At 50.6% G+C, this 18262-nt stretch overlaps 1 protein-coding gene across 1 annotated transcript in view; it reads right to left on the reverse strand.

Annotated features, from left to right (window-relative positions):
- The window catches only part of CCDC57 (coiled-coil domain containing 57), a 98082-nt gene that overhangs the window by 40265 nt on the left and 39555 nt on the right, over positions 1-18262 (reverse strand). The window contains exons 14-15 of the mRNA XM_065897939.1: positions 14405-14591; positions 9950-10065 (exon numbers count right to left, since the gene is read on the reverse strand). Coding sequence (XP_065754011.1) covers positions 9950-10065; positions 14405-14591 — 303 coding nt within the window. The remainder of the gene's footprint in view (positions 1-9949; positions 10066-14404; positions 14592-18262) is intronic.

The following is an 18262-nucleotide window of genomic DNA, read 5'->3' on the forward strand; positions in this document are numbered from 1 at the left end:
TGCATGCCACAACTACTGAAGCCTGTGCACCTAGAACCCGTGCTCTGTATCAAGAGAAGCCACCGCAGTGAGAAGCCTGTGCACTGCAACGAAGAGTAGCCCCCTGCTCGCCGCAACTAGAGAAAGACCACACGCAGCAACGAAGGCCCAATGCAGCCAAAAGTAAATAAATTAATTTTTTAAAAAAGAAACTGCAGGGAAAAAACTGTGTTCCAATGGAAACTGCATAGCCTACTGCATACCCTGAGGAGCTATCAGGTTCTTGCCTCTCATTGTGCCTGAACTACTTTACAACTCTGGAAGTTGACAGACACGCAAACTACACCTTGTCCCTTGGAGTTTTCATGGGCTCCCCCTCCCCCCTTTAGAGAAACCAGTTCTGCCCCATTTGCAATTCAATTCCTTTACTCCATATAAATTTGTGCTCTTTTGATTTTTCCTTGGAATTGCTTATAACATGTGACTGATTTCCTCACTGTTTAATAAACAGAAGAGAATTCTAAACACGGGATCTTTTTTTTTCGGGATCATTTTCATATCTGTTTGAGAGCCATATTTTACTTCTTTCTGAAAATTACTTTTTAAAACCTGGGTAAAGAAATATTATTAAATGTTATTAAACATCAGAAAGGACACTGAATAGTATGAACCATGATGAGCTATTAACTGTCATGAACACTTCTGCTCTAAGTAACACGGCATGAAAATTGATACAACACAATGGTGAGGAGGAGAAATGGACAGAAATACAAGAGCAGTGCAAGATTTTAACACAAAGATCATGGTTCTTGGCATTTCAAGTTGACGAGTATAAAGAAGTTTAGACAGAATGTTAATAATTGTATTTAAGCTGAGGCGTCCCAGCACTGGAGCCTACAGGCTGTTGAGTGGGGCTGGGTCTTCGTGCCAGGGTGGTGGTCTCCAGGAGAGCTCACACCAGTGGGTGTTCCCTGGTACCTCCGCCACCAGTGTCCTTGTCCCCACAGTGAGCTGCAGCTGCCTCCCACCTCCTCGGAGACCCCCCAAGACCAGCAGGATAGTCTTCGGTATTTTGCTCATTTGTTCATCCATGTGAACATAAAATCCAGTTTGTCCAGCTCCTTGAAAAAAATATGCTGGGATTTTGATCAGTTTGAGAATTGACGTCCTCAAAAAAGTAAACTCTCTGTATCAGTGGACATACTATATCTCTGTTTATCTAGGTCTTCTATAGCATCTTGAATAAAACTGTAATTTTTTTCCAATAAGAAAAAAAATATTTAATAAGGCTGCTTAATAGAACAGAATCAAAAGTAGACTTCAACTCATGCTTAAAAATAACTGAAGGAATTCTTTTTAAAATATATTTATTTATTTATTTTTGGCTGAGTTGGGTCCTCGTTGCTGCACGCGGGCTTTCCCTAGTTGCAGCAAGTGGGGGCTACTCTTTGTTGTGGTGTGCAGGCTTCTCATTGCGGTGGCTTCTCTTGTTGAGGAGCAAGGGCTCTAGGTGAACAGGCTTCAGTAGTTGTGGCTCGTGGGCTTAGTTGCTCCGTGGCATGTGGGATCTTCCTGGACCAGGGCTCGAACCCACGTCCCCTGCATTGGCAGGTAGATTCTTATAAACACTGCACCACCAGGGAAGCCCACTAAAGGAATTTTGAAACTCTCTCTTGTGAAAATTAACCAAGGGAATCTCACTAAGATGGAGTGGGAGACCAGAAGGGGAGCCCTTATGCACGTCCCACTCACATCAATACAGATCCTAACAGAAGAGACTACCTTGCATCTCCATACGGAAGTGACACTGCTTTACTGCTGCCTGTGGGAGGAAGACATTCTCCTTGCCTGGCAGCAGCCCAACCAATGAGAGATCATTACAGCTCAGCCAATGAAAAACCACTACACTTTGAACCCCCAGTTTCCTCCAATGGACTGTTTATAACGGCTCCCCACAATGCCCTTCTCCTCTATAAAAGAATTTCCTCTCTTTTGCTTTACCCGACTTGCATGTGGTTCACCATAGTTGTATGTTCTGAACTGCAATTCTTTGCTGCTCCTTAATAAACTCGTTTTGCTGATAAAAATAACTGTTTTAGGTTAACATTACATGGAGGTCCGACCGAGATCCAGAGCAGACCCCTGACAACCCCAAGGCTGGTGAGCAAACAGGTGTGGTACCAACAGAGCCCACTGAGCTCACTATTTTTCTAGTCACCCCTGGAGTTTGAGGGTAAGCTTTTCTCCTGGATCTGAGCTCCACTCTTTTTGCATTTGGAAGCTCTCTAGGCTTTATCTGGGATCTGTTCAAAGGCTTCATCCTTTTTTGTTAAGGCCTTGTTTTGTCCGTGAGTACTCACTTGGCACTTGAGCCGGACTTGAAATCAGGCTGTCCCTGTTGGAACTGTGCTGGCATTTGGTCCAATTCCTTTTGGAACTGGGCTGTTCCTATTTGGAACTGTGCCATTCAGCCTCTGGCCTGATTCCGTTGGGATCAGGCTGTCCCTAATGGAACTGTGATGCTATTTGGCCTGCAGGCTGTTTAAGAATTACCTCTTTGCTTTAGAGAAAAAAAAAAAAAAACAACTCTCAAAAATGGGATCCCAGTTATCTAAATGTCTTGAGGGCACCCCACATTCAAGGACCCTGTCTGATTTTATGTTTATAAATCACAGCCCCTCCTCCTGCACATTTCTATGGGGAAATTTCAGGCTCCCCAAACTTACCTTTCTTAAAACTATATTAGCCATAGCTCTGAAATCATCAAAATTAAACCGGGTGCCTCTTTTGGTTGCTATTTTGAGGCTTCCAAACATGATCAGGAATTTTAAATTGCTTCCCTGCAAATACAATAATTACATTAACTGAGGCAAACAATTAAAGAAAGAGAAAATGGCTCTGAAGTCTCATGCTCAGCTCCCCCAACTCCTTTGTCCCTGGCGTCATCTTGTTCATCCTCCCACCCCTGCTTCTTTGTCTCAGGCTCTGCCACCCTCTGAACCTATCAGAACCTGCTCTTTAAAGTGAAATATTCTGAGGGTCCAAAGAGACCCCAGATTACTTATGTTCCCTTGAGGAAGGGTGAATTGCCAGACGCAGTTAAAGACTTTCCTAAAGTAACTGAGGGCCCCCCGTAGGTTTGCTGGAGAATTTAGCATAGTTATTCAAACCTACCAGTCTGGTTTCTCAGATTTATATCAGTTAGTTTACCTGCTTTTTGAGGGGCAAGCCAAACACTGGATGAAATTAGCCCTATGGAAACACCCTGGAGGGGATTTAGAAAAACAAACCCCTAGCTTCTGGCAAGAGGTCAGAACGTGCTGAAAACCTCCACCAGCAATTACAGTCGTCTTTCCTAAGCCTGTTGATGGGAATAAAATTTAGGTTTTCACACAAAACTCTGATGAACCTGTTCATAACTATTATAATTGACTTCACATTGTTTTTAAAGAAAATTCTGGTCTTCCTTCAGATGTTCAAACCACTCAGATACCCCTTATCTCCATACTTATGAATGGGCTGAACCAGGATCTTTCTCTTTTAAAAGGACAAGGGTGGAATGGGAAATTACGTCCACTCTAGACTTAGTTAACTTGGCAAATTAGCTCACTCGAATCCTAGATGAATCACCTAAAAGAAAGACCACTAGGGATCCCCTGGTGGTGCAGTGGTTGAGAGTCCGCCTGCCGATGCAGGGGACACGGGTTCATGCCCCGGTCCGGGAAATTCCCACATGGCGCAGAGCGGCTGGACCCATGAGCCACGGCCGCTGAGCCTGCGTGGCCGGAGCCTGTGCTCCGCAACGGGAGAGGCCACAACAGTGAGAGGCCCGCGTACTGCAAATAAAAAAAAGAAAAGAAAGAAAGACCACTAAATTCTTAATCTTCAACTCCCGAAAATGGGGAGGCCCCTTAACGAAACCCAAAACCTTCTAGTTTCTGCTATTACTGTAAAGAGCCAGGACACTGGAAAGACTGTTACAAGTTTAAGCGTTTCGGGCATCTTCAGCCCTCTAACCAGCCTCTCCAATATCCTCTTAACTCCCAATGAGGGGCTCCAAGGAAGGACAGAGGCTCTCCCAATCCTCTCCTTGAATCAGCTTGGAGAAGCCACTATCCAGATTGGGAACGAATCTCTCTCTGTCCTTACAGACACCAGACTACACTCTCAGTGCTCAGCCCCACTGCTAGAAAGGAGCCCCTGCCTCAAAATACTAAAATGGTCCAAATAGTGGGGGATCTCTAATGCACCTCAACAGGGTCCTGTTTCTGAACCTATTCCCTTTTGCTTAGACCCTTTAAGAGATACACACCCTCTTCTCCTTAGCTCCTCCGTCACTATTCATTTAATAGGCTGAGACTTCTTGGAAAAGTATCATGCCTGAACTTCTTTCTCCCAAAAGGGGGAAACAGTTCTAAAATTTGACAGTCGCCATCAAAATAGCCACCAGGTGAATTAAATGATCCTTTGACATCTTTTATTTGCTCTGTCTCCAACGGTTCTGGAACTGATTCTGGAAACACTAATCATTTGTCCCTATTGAATCAGCTACCACCATCCTTATGGGCAAACTCTCCAATTGGTATTGGCAAAATCCACAGTGTACCTCCCATCAAGATTCAAATAGATCCCTCAAAACCTCTCCTCAAGTAAAAAAGCCCTTCAAGGTATAAAGTCCATAATAGAAGACTTTGAGGCTTATGGCCTCATTATCCCCTACAGTAGTTCCTGTGGTACTCCTATTTCACCCGTGAGAAAACCCATTTCCTCTCGTTTTACTGGACTTACATGTGGTTCACCATAGCTGCATGTCCTAAATGGCAATTCTTTGCTGTTCCCAAATAAACCCATTTTGCTGGAAAAATAACTGGTCATTTTTTTTTGTTTTAGGTGAAAAATCCTAGTCTAACTTGAGTGAAATAGAAAACCTGAGCCCATAGGGGCAGAACATCTGGCAACTAACCACCCTGATAATATTATCCCTCAAAACCCCTGGGACATGGCCAAAGCGATACTCAGATGGGAAATTCACACCTTAAAAAAATGCAATTACTGGGCTTTCGTGATGGTACAGTGGTTAAGAATCTGCCTGCCAATGCAGGGGACACAGGTTTGAGCCCTGGTCCGAGAAGATCCCACATGCCACAGAGCAACTAAGCCCGTGTGCCACGACTACTGAGCCTGCACTCTAGAGCCCATGAGCCACAACCACTGAGCCTGCGTGCCACAACTACTGAAGCCCACACACCTAGAGCCCGTGCTCAGCAACAAGAGAAGCCACTGCAATGAGAAGCCCGCACACCACAACGAAGAGTAGCCCCTGCTTGTCGCAGCTAGAGAAAGACCGCACACAGCAATGAAGACCCAATGCAGCTAAAAATAAATTTATATATATAAAAATGCAATTGGGCTTCCCTGGTGGCGCAGTGGTTGAGAGTCCGCCTGCCGATGCAGGGGATGAGGGTTCGCGCCCCGGTGTGGGAGGATCCCACGTGCCGTGGAGCGGCTGGGCCCGTGAGCCATGGCTGCTGAGCCTGCGCGTCCGGAGCCTGTGCTCCGCAACGGGAGAGGACACGGCAGTGAGAGGCCCGCGTACCGCAAAAAAAAAAAAAAAAAAAAAAAAAAAAAAATGCAATTAATAAACAAGAAAGAATGAAGTAAATGTTTAAGAAATCAGGGAAAGAACAATAAAATTATCCCAAGGAAAAGAATGAATAAAGATGAAATGGAAACTTCTGGTAAAGACACAGGAATCTACCCATTGGCTCCAAGCAGTCATCTTTGAGGAAACCCCCTGGAAGGTAGCAGAGAAATTTTAAAACACACACACACACACACACACACACACACACACACACACACACACACAAATGTAAATAAACACATCTAACATGCTCCAGAAGAGATTAGAAATAGGAAGAAGTGGTATTTAAAGAAACAATGGGTGAATGGATAAAGAAGATGTGGCAGATAAATACAATGGAATATTACTCAGCCATAAAAAGAAACAAAACTGAGTTATTTGTAGTGAGGTGGATGGACCTAGAGACTGTCATACAGAGTGAAGTAAGTCAGAAAGAGCAAAAAAAATACCGTATGCTAACACATATATATGGAATCTAAAAAAAAAAAATAGTTCTGAAGAACCTAGGGGCAGGACAGGAATAAAGATGCAGATGTAGAGAATGGACTTGAGGACATGGGGAGGGGGAAGGGTAAGCTGGGACGAAGTGAGAGAGTGGCACTGACATATATACACTACCAAATGTAAAATAGATAGCTAGTGGGAAGCAGCCGCATAGCACAGGGAGATCAGCTCGGTGATTTGTGACCACCTAGAGGGGTGGGATAGGGAGGGTGGGAGGGAGACACAAGAGGGAGGAGATATGGGGATGTATGTAAATGTATAGCTGATTCACTTTGTTATACAGCAGAAACTAATACACCATAGTAAAGCAATTATACTCCAATAAAGATGTTAAAAAAAAAAAAAAAGGAAGAAACAATGGGGACTTCCCTGGTGGCGCAGTGGTTAAGAATCCACCTGCCAATGCAGAGGACATGGGTTCGAGCCCTGGTCTGGGAAGATCCCACATGCCACGGAACAACTAAGCCCATGTGCCACAACTACTGAGCCTGCACTCTAGAGCCCACCAGCCACAACTACTGAGCCCCCGTGCCACAACTACTGAAGCCCGCGCACCTAGAGCCCGTGCTCTGCAACAGAGAAGCCACTGTGATGAGAAGCCCACGCACCACAACGAAGAGTAGCCCCCACTCGCCACAACTAGAGAAAGCCCGCGAAGCAACGAAGACCCAACGCAGCCAAAAATAAATAAATAAATTTATTTAAAAAAAAAAAAAAAGGCTGAGAATTTTAAAGAATCGGAAAAAAAAACCCCAAAACCAACCAACCACAAGTCTTAAGATTTAAAAAACATACTGATTCCAGAGCAGGTTAAATTAAAGCAGAGCAACTCTCACGTAGACACAGGATGGTAAAACAGGAGCACAAACGGATTAGATGAAAAAAATCTGAGAGCAGCCAGAGAGGAAAGGGAGGCCACCCACCAGGAAGGGGCTTGTACTAATGCTGGCTTCTCAGAAGACAGCAGGGTATTGTCTTTTTTTTTTTTTGCTACGTTGGGTCTTTGTTGCTGTGTGCGGGCTTTCTCTCGTTGTGGCAAGCGGGTCTACTCTTGGTTGCAGTGCGCGGGCTTCTTACTGCAGTGTCCTCTCTTGCATTGGAGCACGGGCTCTAGGCGCAGGGGCTCAGTAGTTGTGGTGCACGGGCTTAGTTTCTCCGCGGCATGTGGGATCTTCCCGGACCAGGGCTCGAACCCGTGTCCCCTGCATTGGCAGGTGGATTCTTTTTTCTTATTTATTAATTTTTGGCTGCATTGGGTCTTCGTTGCTACGTGCAGGCTTCCTCTAGTTGCAGCGAGTGGGGCTACTCTTCATTGCAGTGCGTGGGCTTCTCATTGCGGTGGCTTCTCTTGTTGCCGAGCACAGGCTCTAGGCGCGTGGGCTTCAGTAGTTGTGGCTCGCGGGCTCTAGAGCACAGGCTCAGCAGTTGTGGTGCACGGGCTTAGTTGCTCCGTGGCATGTGGGATCTTCCCGGACCAGGGCTTGAACCCGTGTCCCCTGAATTGGCAGGTGGATTCTTAACCACTGCACCACCAGGGAAGTTGCTATTGTCTTTGAAAAAGTTGTAAGAAAATGCTAATCAGAGGTCTCTTTCCAGTTATGCCATCGTTCTAGAAAGTGGTCAAAATAAAATCATTTTATGAAGACAAAGAGTTTATTGCCCACAGGCTCTTCTTGAAGGAAAGACTAGATCCCTGAATGTCAGTTCCTTTCCCTCCCAGGCCCTCAGAAGAGATGTGTGAAATTGTGCATGACCCAGGGCTCCCGAGGGTCCTAGAGAAGCAGAGTGTGGCAGGTTGCTGACAGCGAGGGGCAAACATGCCAATAAATGTGCCATAAAATGTGACTGAAAACATGCCATAAAATGTGACTGAAAATCACTGCTTCTAAATTAATATCATTTACAGTAGGATTGGAGATCCTTATGTATGATCATAATTAATTAAATGTAAAGAGGTATTTTACTATTTATGTAAGTGTGCCCAATAAACAGCATTGGGTCAGCCAGCTAACCACTTAGGAAAAGATAAAGATAGATCCCTAATTTGTTCTTTTCTTTTACTAAATCATTTCTAGATGAATCAAAAATTCAGCAAGAAGAAAGTTGGGGGAAGGGACAAAAGAAATTCAGCAGGAAAACTACATGATAATGAGATACAAATGGCCAAAACACACACACACAGATAAATGTAAAGAAATACAAATTAAAACAATGAACTATTTTTACCTAACTAAATTGGCAAAAAACATTTTCTAATGAATTTTTAGTTTCTGTGAAGCTGTGGTCAAGTAGGCACTTTACTGTTGTAAAAATGCCTGAGATGCGCTTTGGTGGGGGGTAGGGGCGGACTGGGGGCACGACCATGCCCTCCTGCGAGGCTGGCTACAGCATGGCTGCCGAGCCGCAGGACAGACGTGATTCCAGCGTGGAGTCTCCTCACAGCAGGGCCAGTGAGGGAATGAGTGCAGACCGAGGTGGGGGCCACGTGGAGTTCCAATGTGAGGGTGCGTGTGACAGTGTGAACACACACCCCGACAGACAGACAGATAGGCGCCAAAATGCGGATGAGTTCTAGTCAGTAATTTGTGCTTTCCAGTATAAGTTAACAATTTCTCAGCATTCATTTGTATTTTTATAGTGAGCAAACAGCCTTTCATAATCAGAATAAAAAGAGAGCTTTTAAGAAGTGCTGGCTATGGGACTTCCCTGGTGGTGCAGTGGTTAAGTATCTGCCTGCCAAGGCCGGGGACACGGGTTCGAGCCCTGGCCTGGGAAGATCCCACATGCTGCGGAGCAACTACACCCATGCGTCACAACTACTGAGCTTGTGCTCTAGAGCCCACAAGCCACAGCTACTGAGCCTGCGAGCCGCAACTACTGAAGCCTGCGCGCCTAGAGCCCGTGCTCCGCAACAAGGGAAGCCACGACAATGAGAAGCCCACGCACCACAACGAAGAGTAGCCCCTGCTCACTGAAACTAGAGAAAGCCTACGTGCCGCAACAAAGACCCAACGCAGCCAAAAAAATAAAATAATAATAATAAATAAATAAATAAATAAATAAAAAGAAATGCTGGCTATCAAAGGCTATATACTGTGTGATTCCAACTGTATGACATTCTGGAAAAGGCTAAACTATGGAGACAGTGAAAAGATGAGTGGTTGTCAGAAGTCAGGAGGGAGGGAGGATGACCAGTGGAGCACAGAGGCTCCAAACCCACAGAACACACACCACCAAGGTGAACCTGATGTAAACTACGGACTCTGGGTGACGCTGTGTCAAAGCAGTTTCACTGATTACGACAAATGTACCATCTACAGTGGATGTGGATTATGAGGGAGGAGTGCGTGTGCGGGGTCAGGGAGTGTATGGGAAATCTGTGTCTTCTGCTCAGTTTTGCTGTGAACCTAAAACTACCCCCCAAATAAAGTCTTTCAAAACTGTTAGATGTTAAGATCCTTAGAAACAACACTTTAAGGAATCCTAGCTGTATACTATAGATTAGGAAAACATCATGTGCAGTTCCAATTTCTGGCAAAAGCTGAATTGGCAGCAGGAGGAAGAACAGAGTAGGAGAGAGGTGGGCCAAGCTGAAGTCCACTCAGTTTGGCTGCATGACCTGCCCTTTTCTGGCACTCCACCGTGCAGGCCTGCTCAGGCTGTGCTGGCATCCATCATGGTCCTGGCCTCACCCACAGCAGATGGTGGAATGGCCTCTCAGAAGTGAGGGGTGAGCACTCAGAGCTGGGCTGACAGCAGTGCAAACGGGGACGGGGCACCTGGGGACAGGTGACTCCCCAGCACTGCCACCCACCCACTCACCTGGAGAAGAGGTGGGGGAGTGAAGGGCTGAATCAAGGGCCGCCTGGGCAGCTCTGGGCCACACGCCCAACCACGCGAGTCTGCCTGTCTGTAAATGCGGATCCGAAGGCCCGGACCTGAGAGGGAGGGACGTGGCTGGCACAGGACCTGACCCCAGGCCGTGGAGGATGCAGGATGAAACCAGGGCCAGTGAAGGGGCTGCTCTGCTAGCTCCCTGCGGGGATGAGGTCCCTTCCCAGAGGCACACAGGCGAGGACAAGCCTTGGGGCAGGGGCAGGTGTACCCTGGGGTCGACCCTGCCTGGTGGCGCTGAAACCAGAGGGAGCCAGAGTGGGTGTGGCTCTGCCTTGGCTGTACCGTCTCACATTTTCAAAATTGTCAAGTGATGATAAGATACTTCTGTCACAGCTGGTCATTCTGTACCACTTAATGATCGCAGTCACATGACTGATGACCCGGGTAAATCATCTTTGTAAAAAAATGCAGACAGACCAGTCTTGTTCACAGCCTTTGCTATCCCCCAAATGTGGGAGAGTAGAAACCTACCATCGCACGGTGTTGGGGGAGGGTGGCCTTCCCAAAAGGGAACCAATGGAGTATGCTGGGCATTCTTACAAACCACCAGTGACAGAGAAGTTCACAGAGCAAATCCCAAACCCTTCACCCATCTCTTCTCACTCTGCTATCCTCCTCAAAGCGCTGGATGTGCTTCCTTCCAGTCTGCCCTGTATGTGCACACGTGCACACACACGCTTTGTATGTTCACCTGGGGCTCCAAGCACACTGTTCGGCGGGCTGCTCCTCTCACAGGCTGACGCGTCTCGGCCGGCACATGCAGTGTGTGGTCAGTGGGCCGAGCTGGTCCTTACAGGCCCGCGAGGAAAGGACACAAAGTGAGAATACGCGTTAGGACGTCAGGGGCTTTGAAGTAATTTGGAAGGGCCACATTTTTATTGTACTTGACAAAAGAATCATCCACAGTGGACTGGAGCTGAATGCGGAAAGCGGGCTGTCTGTCCCTCTTGTTTGAGAAGCGCTGTGCGGAGATGGCGCCTGCTGGGGATGTGGGCGCCCCTTCGTTCTCTTGAGGGCTGAGCAGCATCCAAGTTCCGACTCCGATGTCCCACGGATGAACACCTGGACCTTCCCAATAACTTTCTTACTGTAATAAAAACGCTGTCAAAAATATCCTTGTATGGGCTTCCCTCGTGGCGCAGTGGTTGAGAGTCCGCCTGCCGATGCAGGGGACACGGGTTCGTGCCCCAGTCCGGGAAGATCCCACATGCCACAGAGCGGCTAGGCCCGTGAACCATGGCCGCTGAGCCTGCGCGTCCGGAGCCCGTGCTCTGCAACGGGAGAGGCCAAAACAGTGAGAGGCCCGTGTACCGCAAAAAAAAAAAAAAAAAAAAAAAAAAATATATATATATATATATATCCTTGTATGTACATCTTTTTCAGATCTGTGAGAAAATCTTTTAAAAGAATCTCTAGGGGAAGAGTAGCTTATTCAAAGGGTACGAACATTAAAAAATTTGAGAGATGCAGCCAAACTGCCCTCCAAAAAGGCTTCACCAGGGAAGGTTCCCGCGGAGGCAGGGTGTCCCCCACACTCTCCTGGACAATGAGGGTGGGACTTTTTAGTCTGGGCGTAAACTTGATGCTGACTTACTTGCCCGCCTCAGACTCCTGCAGAGGCACGTGGCGTCCATACCCTTTTCAGTTCTGTGGATTTTCTTCTGGACGTGCCATCCAGCATTTTGCCTGTGATCTGCAGATGCCCATTTTGGGTACTGATTCGTTTTACCTGTCAGGTATGTTGCAAACATTTCCCGAGTCTGTTATTTGTCTTTTATCTTTGCTTACAATGTCTTTTCCTTAGAGATATACTAAGATGTAATGAGGGACTTCCCTGGTGGCACAGTGGTTAAGAATCCGCCTGCCAATGCAGGGGACACGGTTTGAGCCCTGGCCCAGGAACATCCCACATGCCGTGGAGCAACTAAGCCCGAGTGCCACAACTACTGAGCCTGCGCTCTAGAGACTGTGAGCCACAACTACTGAGCCCGCGTGCCACAACTACTGAAGCCCGCACACCTAGAGTCTGTGCTCCGCAACAAGAGAAGCCACTGCAATGAGAAGCCCATGCATCGCAACGAAGAGTAGCCCCCGCTCGCTGCAACTAGAGAAAGCCTGTGCACAGCAATGAAGACCCAACGCAGCCAAAAAAATAAAAAATAAATTAAAAAAAAAGATGTAATGACATCAAATCTGTTGATTTTTGACTTTTCCATGTCTACGTGGTTTTAAACTTTTTAAGGGGAGCCTTCCTCATGCTTGGGATTGTTGCAAAGATGTGCTGAGTCAATATGTGCATAGCGAACGGGCGAAGGGCAGTTGGAGCTGAATGCCACATCTCTGCACATATGGAAGTCTTAGAAAATGAAGGAGGTAACAAGCACAGATGCAGAAGAAAGTAGAGAGTTATGGGCCACTATGTGCCACTCTACGGTAGTACTTTAAAGGCTAGGAACTCTGGATAGATTTCCAGCAAAATGTAAATGTCCAAAATTGATCCAAGAAGAGGCAGAAAATCCATACAAATCACCAGAGAAGAAAATGAAAGGTAGTTAAAAGTCTACCACTAATGAAGACACCAGGCATGGAAAGTTCTATTGCTGAGGTCACTCCAACTTTCAGAGAAGGCTGCAAACTTGGTCACTAGGGATTTGCGGCTTTCTCTGACACTGGGAGGCACAGGGAGCAGGCCTGGGGAGAGGAGTTCAGTCAGATTTGGGCCTGGCGATGGAGGGTCTGCACCGATCAGGGGCTCCTCTACTGGATGGATGGGCGATGGATGAGTGATGGATGGATGGGTCGGTGGGTGGATGGGTGGGTAGGTAGGTGGATGACTCAAATATTTGGCCATGAGGCCAGCTGATTACAGGAAGCCACAATGAGGAGGAAAGAAAAGTTCACTGGGATAAAAGGTCAGAGGGAGAGGGAGGCATGGCTGTGATCAAAAAGGTCTGAGGCCTCAAGGGCTGGGAGAGGGAACCCTGGCAGTGGCAGGGCTTGGCACGGAGGCCAAGGTTAAGGGGCAGGAAGGTTCAGATGTGGGAGGGAATGGGGTAGAATTAAGAAATGGAACCCTTGGGGCTTCCCTGGTGGCGCAGTGGTTGAGAGTCCGCCTGCCGATGCAGGGGGCACGGGTTCATGACGCAGTCTGGGAAGATCCCACATGCCGCAGAGCAGCTGGGCTCGTGAGCCTGCTGGGCTGGGCTCAGCCTGCCACTGAGCCTGCGCGTCTGGAGCCTGTGCTCCGCAACGGGAGAGGCCACAACAGTGAGAGGCCCGCGTACCACAAAAAAAAAAAAAAAGCTACTATTAAAAAAAAAAAAGCTACTATTATCGTACACACAGCTCAGTGCTAGGAAGAGACTGGGGATGGATGTTCCACCCGACCTCCTTCCCCTTCAGTGGGAAGTGCTTTCTGGGCACTGCAGTGCTTGGGGGTGAGGAGGACCCTTGAGGGAAGCCAAGACTCTAGTTAGCCAAGAGGAAGCATTCTGCAGACACCCCGTGGCTCCGAGCTCCTTAGAGGCACACTGGGGTGCTCTGCTTCCAGTAGGAAACACAAGCCTGGGGCCTTGCTCCTCAAGGAGGTGAGCTGTCATGGAGAGAGGGGATGGCTTAGTTTCAAGTCGACAACAGGGTAGAATCCCAAAGCTCCCAGACTCTGGGATCATCACAGTGACTCAAAGCTCTTGCTGGAAAAGGACAGACAAGCAGAAGCCACAGAAGTTGAGGGGCAAGCTGTGAGAAAGCGGCCTGTGCCCCAGCTGCAGGAAAACTGAGGGGCTTAAGGCAGAGGCAGCGCGAGCGCCACTCAGCCAGGCTGGGTGACCCGGGGGTGCTTGTGAGAACCGGATGGTGCCAAGGCGCCAGGAGTGGCCCAGTGTGTGGTGGCTCTGGTGGGTTCCATGGGCCCCTTTCTCAGGAACCAGCACCCAAGAGCCCCACGGGCAGCCTGGGTGTCTGCGGCCCACAGCCCCGGCCTCTCGGCTGCGCCGCGTACACTGTCGCCTTTATCTCGAGGAAGCCGAGGCCTGAGCCGGCCTGGGAACCCGGCAGCCTTTGCTGTCACCACAAAGCCGCATAGAAACATCAGCTGCTTTGCTAACCTGCGGTATTTTTCTCACAGATGCTGCCAGAGGAGTGGGTTCACGGAACTCCCACTGCAGAGATGAAGCCAAGCTCTGTGCCTGACTCCTGACCTGGCCGCTCCACAGGGCGGCTCTGTTCTCCCTTCTGAACCCCACCCCCACCACCCCGCCAGCCTGGCCGGCCCTCCTCCCTCTGGCCCTCTTCCGGTCCCCCCACCGTGGCTCTTCTGTTGCCAGCATCCCCAACAACACGGCGCAGGCGATGCTGGGCCGGGGGTTGGGGGTCACCCACCAGTGAGGTGGCCCAGCTCCGCACGCAGCCCGTTCCCCAGCTCCAGGAGCTGCTCCTTCTCCAGGCGCAGCCGCAGGATTTTCCTGGCTGCCTCCTTGAGCTTCCTCTGGAGTCGGGGCACAGACAGGGCCTGAGGGAGCTGTGCCTCCTGGTTCTCGGTCCCTGCAGGTCCTCCACGTGCCGGGCCCTGTGAACAAACCCACACAGCAGAGGCCATCAGATGAGTCCTGGAGGGGAACGGAAAGTGGGAGTGCGGATGGTGGGCGCCACTGCCCAAACGACTGTCCCAGAACCCACATCACTGGGTGACGTCCCTCCAACGTGATGCATCCATGCCCACCTTCCCTCTCAGGGGGGCAGGGCTGGGCTGGGGGTGGGCTCTGAATGAAGGCCCTCGAGGCTCCCAGGCCAAGGCCTGCCTGCGCTTGGTGACTCTGTGCCCTGCCCCAATGCCTTTGTCTTTCCAGTGACAGTGAGGAGCCAGCTGGCACCCAGGCCTGGGCTCCCTCCAAAGGTGCCCCCGGGACCCAGGAGGGCTACACGTGTGATCGGACCCCCTTCGAGGGCCCCATGGTCACAGGCTGGGTGCCTGCTGCCCGCCTGGTGTGGAAGTGGGCTGGCAGAGACCCAAAAGGTGGCCTGGGACGGGAACCCAGCCTCCATTACTCTCTTCCCCTTACCCTGGACGTCTGCACTGCTGGGCCCCTCTGCCCTGGGCCCTTCTCCAATGCCTCTCCTACCTTCGTTCACTCAGCCCCTTGCCTTCCCTGCCTCCTCTCTGGCTCCATCCGTCCATACTCCCGTCTCAGTCATTTCTCTACCTGCCATTCAGACTCCCCTCCACCACCTGCAGGCCCGCCCAGGTTTCCCACCATCCTGACCCCAACGAAGGTGCCAGAGAAGCAAAGGAGGCCAAGGGAGGGAGCAGTGGCCGCCTGGGGCCTCCGCTTCTGGGCCTGGAGGCTGCCTTGGGCCAACACCCGAGGTCTGAACCCCGTTGCTTGGGCAGCACCACGCGGCCCTACATCCTACCACTATCCCAGTCTGGACTCACACAGGGGTATTTGGAATGGGGTGGGTGTGGGGAAAGGAGAAAGGGAAAAAGGAGAATGTGTGTGGCTGCCTCTGTTCCAGGCAGGGGCCCAGGAGGAGCCAGTGGCGTCCAAGGCCCCAAAGGAAGCAGGTGGCCTACTTAGGCATGGCTGCTCCTGACACCTATGAAAAACCGCATTGTGCTGTCCCAGCCACTTGAGCTGGCGCCAGAACAAGGAATCTGCTCTACATCCCTGGAAAAGACCAGCACGCCCTGTTCTGGCCCTGTTTCTTGGTGTGCCTTTCCAGGGCTGGCAAGCACCTGTGCCCTCCTGTGGCCTGGGAGCTACGGTGTTTGCACACCGGTGCCTCCAGCACATGCCTGACGTACTGGCATGAAGCGGGGCGTGGAGGTGATACGGTAAAGGGACTATCAGAGAAAGGCCTCCGCCCCGCAGCCCCGGCTCGGGGTCTCTCGAGTGTACAGGACCAGGGCCGGTGGGGGGCTGTGTCTTGGAGACCAGTAGCGTGGATTCACACACAGGGCTGCACAGGCCCCAGGCGGCTAACCCGACCCGTTGGGAAAGGTACACAACCTCCAGGGATGTAGCCCTGGGATTGGGGGACTGGCCAGGCCACTCTTTCTCCAGGCTTTGTCCTCTACAAGGATATGCTGTGGGATTCTCTTGTGTTATTTTAAGTAAGGAAAGAACAATCCTGAAAACAGAGACTGTGCAAAACTCAGAACACTTAGAGATTTAAAAATCTTCAAAAGCAGGACCCCACGCTGCAAAGACGGCCCTGGCCTGAGCTGAGGGACATGCTGCCTGAGGCGGGACCTCAGGCGTGGCTGGGCTCGGGGACGGGGATGGGGAGTCCTGATCTTGAGTGGCCCACGTTCTTGTCACACAGTGACTGCATGCGATGAGCGGGTGCTGCAGCTGGGCCCCACCTCTCTTAAGCTTAGTTCCTGGTAAGATGAAGCTTATTTTGATGACTCTAAAGTCTCACCCCACAATGACACAATGCTAATAATGACCTGAGATGCCCAGGAGCTTCTGCACTGCTGCGTTCAGGGCCCCAGGTCCCACCCCGTGATGGCCCCATCCACCTGCCCTCGCCTGCTCTGGTGCAGGTCCCAGCATCCTGGCCAGAACGGAAACATCCACGCAGCACAGGGAAAGCTTGAGGCATCCTAATGACAACTCTGTTCCCAAGGGAAGGAAGTGCCTGGGCTCCTTGAAGCCCTGCGGGGAGGCTGAGGCCCAGGGAGAGGCAGCGCGGGCTCCCTTGGGGCAGGTTCCCAAGCTTCCAGGCAGAGCCAGAGGGATCGCCAGCCAACACTGCCCCCCAGCGGTCCGAGGTGCCCAGTGGGGAGGCCTGGGGAAACCCAGCATCCGTCTGTTTGGGGCCTGGGCAAGGCAGCCTGCAAGAGGGAGGGGCCTGGGTGAGCCGAGAACCATGGAAGTGTGACTGCAGCCACCTGCCCCACAGGGTCTCCTGTGACTGCGGGGAGCTCCAGGGTCTGCAGGTCCCTTCTGGGCTGGGGTGCTGGCTTTTGTGTGGCAGGGTCCCACCCCCACAGAGCAGCTGCAGGGATGGCCCGAGGCCCACGCCCCTGTCTCACTGCTGGTGGTTCCTCCCCTCTCCACACACATCTCTCTCTGAACCATCTGAGGGTGAGTTGGAGACATCGCACTCCTTTATGCCCCAATACTTCAGTTTGTACTTTCTGAAAACAAGGAAATTCTCTTAATAACCAGTTATTAGAACCAGAAATTTCACAGGGACGTGGCATTATGACCTAACGCACAGTCCACAGGCACCTCCATCAGCTGCCCAGAGGACGTCCTTTACGGCCTGTTTCTCCTGCCCGGGGTCCAGGATCCTGCATGGCTTCTGCATCCTGGGTCCCCTAAGTCCCCAGCAGAATGTTCTCAACAGGACAAGCTGTGGGTTTAGTGCCCCTCAGTCTGGGTGTGTCCTTGGAGTCAGGAGGTCTTGTGCTTGGAGTCAGGAGCGAGGCTGTGTCCCTCTCCTGTCCGGAGGCTCGTGATGTCCGTCTGTCCCAGTGTTGGCAATGGGAGCTGATCTCTCAGAAGTGGCGTCCACTGGCTGCAGCACCAGAAAGTTACTGGTCCCTTTCCAATAAGAACTTCTGGGGAGATTCCACATAAACAGCTTGTCCAGAATTTCAGCATCTGATGACACCCCCCAGCTGTGTCATTCCCTTCATGTCCTTGGTTGATGTTCTAAGTAAGGAAGGGTTTTCCTCTCTCCTTCCTTTCCTTGTCGGCTTATTTGCAGCAGAGTGAATGCGACTCCCTGTTTTAGTAGGTAGATGATGACCCTGACTTCATGACTGACTGGTCTGGATCTGGTCAGTGGGAGCCCTTTATGCTGGCTCCTGCATCCCTGTCACGTCTCCGTGGTGGAATTGGCCACTTACCCTGGTTCCTCTCAGCAAAGCAGGAAGTTCGGGAATGCGATCTAGGCACTAGGTGCGCTCACCCACCCTGGGGAGCCACTGCCCCTTGGCTCCTGGTGGACAGAGCCGGGATATGTGCACACCTCTCTCTTTAAAGTAACCCACGAGTTTACTGTGGTGACTCCAACCCCAACCTGAGCCCCAGAGGCATCCTAGCCCTCCCGGCCACCTTATTCCCCAGCCTCAGAAGCCTGGTGCCCACATCCTCTTCTCTGGACACCCAACACACAGCTGGGCAATTATGAGCAGAGCCTGGGTGGGCCTGGCCTGGGCAAAGGGTTTCCTGTGCCTCCAATTTCTCACGCTGTGAGTGACCTCATCAAGGTCACAGGATGCCT

Source organism: Phocoena phocoena, chromosome 19 (assembly GCF_963924675.1).
Source record: "Phocoena phocoena chromosome 19, mPhoPho1.1, whole genome shotgun sequence".
NCBI classification, from domain to species: Eukaryota; Metazoa; Chordata; class Mammalia; order Artiodactyla; family Phocoenidae; genus Phocoena; species Phocoena phocoena.